Below are 6,606 nucleotides of genomic sequence, written 5' to 3' on the forward strand. Positions count from 1 at the left end.
GAACCTCCCATGTCAAGGACTATAAAACCAATATGTTTGCTGACCAAAATGAATTTTTTGAAACAGCTTGGAAAGAGACTATTAGTTAAATATTTGGACATTTTAAAGTCATAAAAGTAAGCTAAGGTTGCTTGACAATACAATCAACATTTTGACCAAGACAATGGAAATCACAAGTAATAACCATACAAGACTCCAAAGACATTGCTTATGGAAAAGCTCATTAGTACGCAGAAGATTCATGAATGATAAAGGGTGGAGAAAAGGAACATTCACATACCTCAAAGGTCAAAAGGAATCTTTTTCCAAAGCTTGAGGGGGATGTTTGGACATTTTGACCTACCACGTCCAAACTTTTATTACTTACAATAAACTTCGTTGATGCAATTCTTCCATATAAATCCACCTTTCCTCTTTCACACAATGTAAATCAAAGTGAACAGCAATGCAATTTGTTAAATGGAAAGAAAGGGAACATCGTAATAAATAGCACAAACCGAAAGATATGGTATAGCATATGCTATGATCGTGTCAGGATAATCTTTCTACAGGCTGTGCCACCACATTATTGTATCTTCTCAGATTTTCATATCAAACTGGCTCACCCTTTATTGTTTTTTCCAAATCTGCTACTCTTATCATTGACCGTGAAGGAAAAAGTTAACCAATAATCGTTTCAATTGTTGTTTCTTTTTTCTCCTTCTCAAAACCTGTTAATTTGAGACGTGAGCGACATCATCTCACCTTGATGCATGCTTAATGATAAATTTTTGGTCAGATTCTTAAACGTGACATCTATTATTTAATAGATCAACTCACTTTATTACATCTTTAATGATGAATTTTCAATCAAAATCTTAACTCTCAACGTTTCCAAAATCACAAAAAAATATTTAAAGTTCTTTCCTAATACGAAAAAAATTCACCATGAAATCTTGAATGAGATCTTTAATAAATTACACAAGATCTGAATAAAATCACAAAGAATCTTAGATCTTATTTAAGACTAACAGGCATTAGGAGGTTGACTTCGTCTGTCGCTCAAGCACGCGAGGATCCTTAAATTGTGGCATTGAGCGGCCTGGAAAAGAGCTAATCGCTACTACAACCGTGCACATGCATGTTCATAATTAATGACACGTTGATAATAAATAAAGAAATTCTGACATAAACATTAAAAATGCAGCGATCCTAAATAAAAAGAAAGAAAACCAACTTAGCCCCGTCCAAACATTAAGTTCTCAATTCATAAATGACACTAATAGCAATGACAAAGAAAGTTGGAAAACATTGGGTTACTCAACAATAGTTCGATCCAGAAACTAAACACTGTTCTTCAAATGACACTATAAAGCTAACAGACCCTTCGGCGGGGTCAAATTTGATATAGAAGGAATTACTCTTTCTTGGTGTAGTGCCGGACAACAAAGGCCAAGCCCAATATCAGGAGAGGGACCAGGAATTGCAAGATCTTGATCAGAACATCCGAAGTCTTATCAGAACTGTACAGAACTTGCTGAGGTGGAGCGTAGGTTCGCTTCAGGGGAACACTTGATGAATCAATCTCACCAATGTAGTATTTTGCCATCATATCTCTTGCACTATCACTGTGCCCCACGTCTTCAAAATCATTGGTTGCATCTTTCCCTGTCATCCAGAAAGTGATAACAATCAAATATGGTAACATTTAGGTGCTTTTCTCAGTAACCTTCAGATGATATAAACAAACCTGTGGCAGACAACAAAACCTCATCACCTCCGGGATGTTCCTCCATGAAAGGGGTGACATCATACACCTGATATTGTTGAATCAAATTATTTTGTTCAGTGGCAGAAATTAACATCGTAACAAGCTATAGAATAAAAACTCATGCCATTATACATGAGGTTCTGATCTGCACTCCTTTAGGGGTGTTTGAATAGGCCACAAAATATGCACTCCCATCTCAGGTAAAGTTTAAATAGAGAAAAATAGGCTTGCTTGTTCTATCGTTCAGAATAGTAAAAGAGGGTTAAAGTGAGGCAACATCAGATAGCATCAAGAGCAATGAGGTTTACCATAGCCTTTGGCATCTAGGGAAGATCACCCCTCAACGCATATATCCCTAAAATCTCTCTGTTTCTAGGAACATAAACAACTTGCATAAAAAAAGATGCCCACTCAGCTAAATCTATGAGAGTAGTCACTGCCCTTGCTGTAATGTTTGGGTGTTGGGAGGTGACAAAAGGAGAAGGAATCAAATTGATGAAAGGTACGTGAGGCAAATGAATTTCGTGCCCTCTCAAATCACACATCCGAAGTATTAAATAAATCAGCGGGTTAATCCAAATTCCAAACCATTCACGCATCAACATAATTCAAGTGACAAAGCATTTACAGTATAGTGAATATACAAATGACATATGAAAGTAACTACCTACATATTGAATAGGATATATTGATATTTTAATATATATTCCTGACATATTTTAACACTGGTATTTTCAGTAGTCTGTGAGATGTTCCACTATCAAAGGTATGGACTCAATTATTGTGTGATATGATATGATAACAAGAAAAATTCACATAGTAATAGACTTTGTTAGATATGGGTGTATAAGGGTTGGGATGGGCAAATCCGTCACTCAATCCTATCAAAATATCTTGGATTAACAAACTCATCACCCAGTCCAATCAAAAGATCTTAGGTTGGATTGGTCACTACATTTTTTTATTAGACACAATCCACTCTTAATCATGTTAGATTGGGTTGACGGGTGGATTATGAAAATTTTTATTTTTGATAAAATTTGTGATATCAAAATCAATTTTTAAAAAATGGAATAGCTTAATATTTCAAAGATAAACATTTAATTAACAGGATACGGAATTAAATTAAATATCAGTCATATTACAACTATTATTATTATTATTATTCTTTAATAATTTTAATCAGGTTGGATTCGATAATTTAACATACAGAACAAGTCATCTAACACACACGAGTTTGATTGGATTTGACCCATTGCATAAGGGAAATTTTACATTGCAAAAACAACGCAAACCAATTTGGGTTGGATTAGGTAGCCGGATTAATAGACCCAATTAACACCCTATGATTGGAGCTGCCCACATACTAATATTGAGGATGAGCACCAGTAACTATCAATCAGTGACAGACTAAAAATTGCCAAATTCAAACGAAACAAATAATCATCAGAACAAGGAGATGACATTATGCACAACGTTGAACAGAACCTTTGATTTAGTGTTTATTTTATGTGTTCTTATTTAAATCTAACCTTTGCTTAAGATGTATAAAGCAAGGTTTATCGTATTCCTAAGTTGAAATAGATTAATTCATGATGGAAGAATCATTCTCCCCTTGATCCAGATAAAAAAATTGATACTCTTGATCCTTCTGCGGTGTTTTCATGCAAATAACTTCTTCAATTCTAAAATCACGGGTTTATTAGAGAAATATTTTACCACAATAAACTCATTTACAGCTCAAGGGCAAATTCACTTTAAGATTTTATTTTTCATTTTCTATTTTAATTTTAACCACAGAGATCTCATTTTGTTTCCCATTTTCAAAGCTTCGCATAGGAAGTAGTGGAAAGACAAAAAAACTATTTTGACTGTTTTCTGTTAAAAGAAAATTGAAAATCAAAAGTGAGAACAAAGTGATATTTTTGTAAATAAGAGTGCAAGCAGAATTTTCAATCCAAAGGACCACTAAGGATACGTTTTCTTTTCAGTTGAAAAAGTACAAAATTCCAGCTGAACTCAACTACAAACCTTTAAATTCAATAGGGAGTGAGTTAGACACAAGCATGTAGTCTTTTAGTTAAACAGCTGCCATGGGCAGAACCAATCACCAAACGACACATAAATGCCCAAGCTAGGCATATAAATCGTAAAAGGGAGAAAAAAAAATTGACTAATTCAGTATAGCAGGGAACAAGAGATGAGATCAAACGAAGGAGCGTTATCTTAAACCCCAAAAGGCATACACAAAACCCCTTGATTTCCTCTTAAACCCGTTGTCGTTTCTCTAAGAGAATCAATTATTGAAGCAAATCGGAAATTCTTCAAAAGAAAAAGAAACAGACCTTTCCCGAAATGACGAGCCAACAATCCTTGGTCTTGTTGTGCTTTGCGACCTCCCCGAAAGTGTGAATTTTCCGATCTGAAGCCATTGTTCTATTCACTGCGACCACAAAATCAAAAAAAGCAGAGGACCCAGAAAAATTAAAGTCAAACCCACTATTCTATGTTTGTTAAGAGACAATATAAGGAGGAGAGGATCTAAAGAATCGGGAAAGGGAACAGCAATGAATCATAGGAAAAGAGAATTGACGGAAACGTGATTGGTATGATTTGAAGTGAATCGGTGAAAAGAAATTGTAAGTTGGTGATGACATCAATACTCACCAAAGAAGAAAAGGGTTTGATTCCGCTCCTACCCAGAAACAGATCCTTCGCCACTCACTCAAACCACACTCCTTTTCTCTATATTCGGTGACCGCCTACATAGCTATATATGCTTTCTTCTACATGCTACGCAGCCAAAATAACCTCGTAGGATCCTCAAATTACAGAATTGACACATAAAAAAAATAATTCAATTTCTTATGCTAATAATAATAATACCTTCAATAATTGTATGGTCTGAGTGATTCCCAAAGATTTTCTAGATAAAGATAGGTTGTTTGGAAACTTCTAGTAAGAATACATTTCACACGTGACAGAAGAATTAGGTAAGTGGTTAATAAGTAAGAACATATAACAGTAAAATATAAGAAAAAATAAATAAAAGGGTTTAGTCAGAGTGATAAAAAACAATTGACAGAATATAAATATAAATAGGTAAAATGAATCTTATTTTTCTTTTTTGTTAGAACATCTTTCACACATGAGTTTTATAAACATTTTCCATGATTTTTTCTATTTATTTCCATATCACTTTATTTTTAGAATTTCACGTCACATCTACAATAAATCTTTTATAAAATTTAATCTTTGGATTTAAGACCTAATTTAAACTTTGGCCAATAGTTGTTACTTTCGTTTTCTTTGTCCTCTCTAAACATATTATTTTAATTTTATTTTTACAAGCAAACAAAAGATAACATTATTATTATTATTTTTTTGTAGGGCATACTAGTTGTACTGTTTTTGTTTTTATTAGGATATTATTCATTTCTACTCCTCCTATGCATGAGTAGATTATTGAATTTACTCGATTAAACTTTTAGAAAATATTAAAGTTTAAGAATTTCTAAGGTTTATCGACAGGAATTTTTTGTATAACTATTTTCTAAAATATGAAATACTAAAAAGATACAACTCAATCAGATTTTTGAGAAGTTAAGGAAGAGATTTATTAAAACAGGTCATCCTTGTATCATAATTGAATATTTTAATTTTTCAAGTTTCAATTACGTTGATTTAAAGTGGTGTAAATATGCAATTTTAGTTGTTTAGCCTTTCATGGTATCAATTAAATCTTTCTTTCACAATCATTTAAAATCCACTAAAAACCCCATTTGAGTGAAAGCTAAATGTCAAGAAAGAAAGCTAGAAATCAGAGAGTGGAATATGGTATGTTGTTTAAAAGTATTGATGATTAATGAAAGACATGAAATAGGTAGGGATGTGGTCGAGAGTCAGTATTGATCATTCAATTATACAAGCGTTCGTTCTCAATAGCATTCGTTCTTAATAAGTGTTTGGTATTAGACCAGCGCTCGTTCGATATAGTGTTCGGTTTTCTTGTGGACTCGGTTGGAACTGGATTCTTTCATTTGGAGAGAGTTCTAGTTGAAGACTAGTGTCTTCGTTTCGTTTTGTAATATTTGTACTTAAGCGTTCAACCAAGGATATTCCTTCCTTGGTATTTGATTATAAACTTCAGTATATCTATATGTATTTGTATATTTCGTTCGTTCTTGAACATTAGTTAAATGATATCTTATATTTATCAAGCCTTTATTCTATAAATTAAGTAGTGCTCGGTCTTACACCAAGCGCTCGTACTAAGTAGTGCTCGGTCTTACACCAAGCGCTCGTACTAAGTAGTGTTCGGTCTTACACCAAGCGTTCGTACTAAGTAAGTGTTCGGTCTTACACCAGGCGCTCGTTCTCATTTCCGTAATCTATCTTTATAATAAGAGCGTTCGTCCAAACTCAATAGCGTTCGCTCTCTACAGTGCCCGGTCTTCGACTGGCATTCGGTTTTCTTGATGTTTAACTCATTAAGAAGCTAAGTATTTATTGGCGTTCGGTTTCTTCATATGATTCCGTCAAGTACTATTATTTGATGTCCTACAGTATCTGTCTTAATTGGTTTCGGCCTAGAGTCTTAGTACTCGGCCTAGGCTTTACAGTGTTCGGTTTGAACTCTCAAGAGTCAATTTATTAAATTGGCTCACTTGGAAAATAACATTCGATTCTATTAGTCTCTGAGAAGTATTATTGTATTCGGTCCCTTTCACAACAAGTGAGTAACTCTCTCGATTTGATCTGTTTTGAGTTGGAGATATCTCGGTCTCACTCCAAGTTTTCAGTCTTGTTCTGGGTTAAAAACTAACGTTCGGTATTTGGTATCCTACGGGATCTTC

General features: G+C 34.0%; 1 protein-coding gene across 1 annotated transcript; it reads right to left on the minus strand.

Annotated features, from left to right (window-relative positions):
- Positions 1-1,216: 1,216 nt before the first annotated feature.
- On the minus strand, positions 1,217-4,576 carry LOC108331419 (cytochrome b5). The gene is made up of 4 exons (XM_017566085.2): positions 4,418-4,576; positions 4,096-4,193; positions 1,730-1,796; positions 1,217-1,647 (listed from the first exon to the last, which is right to left on the minus strand). Exons 2-4 carry the CDS (start codon positions 4,180-4,182, stop codon positions 1,397-1,399), a joined length of 405 nt encoding a protein of 134 aa, XP_017421574.1. The 5' UTR covers positions 4,183-4,193; positions 4,418-4,576; the 3' UTR covers positions 1,217-1,396.
- Between the last annotated feature and the right edge of the window lie 2,030 nt (positions 4,577-6,606).

Source organism: Vigna angularis, chromosome 4 (genome assembly GCF_016808095.1).
Source record: "Vigna angularis cultivar LongXiaoDou No.4 chromosome 4, ASM1680809v1, whole genome shotgun sequence".
Classification (NCBI taxonomy): domain Eukaryota; kingdom Viridiplantae; phylum Streptophyta; class Magnoliopsida; order Fabales; family Fabaceae; genus Vigna; species Vigna angularis.

Bases quoted from the DNA above. Each gene is read 5' to 3' on its own strand.
- LOC108331419 (XM_017566085.2), bottom strand. From the start codon at position 4,182: ATGGCTTCAGATCGGAAAATTCACACTTTCGGGGAGGTCGCAAAGCAC. The intron at 1,797-4,095 runs GTCTGTTTCTTT...CAACAATATCAG, and splicing joins GGCTCGTCATTTCGGGAAAG to GTGTATGATGTCACCCCTTT. The intron at 1,648-1,729 runs GTTTGTTTATAT...TCTGGATGACAG, and splicing joins GGTTTTGTTGTCTGCCACAG to GGAAAGATGCAACCAATGAT.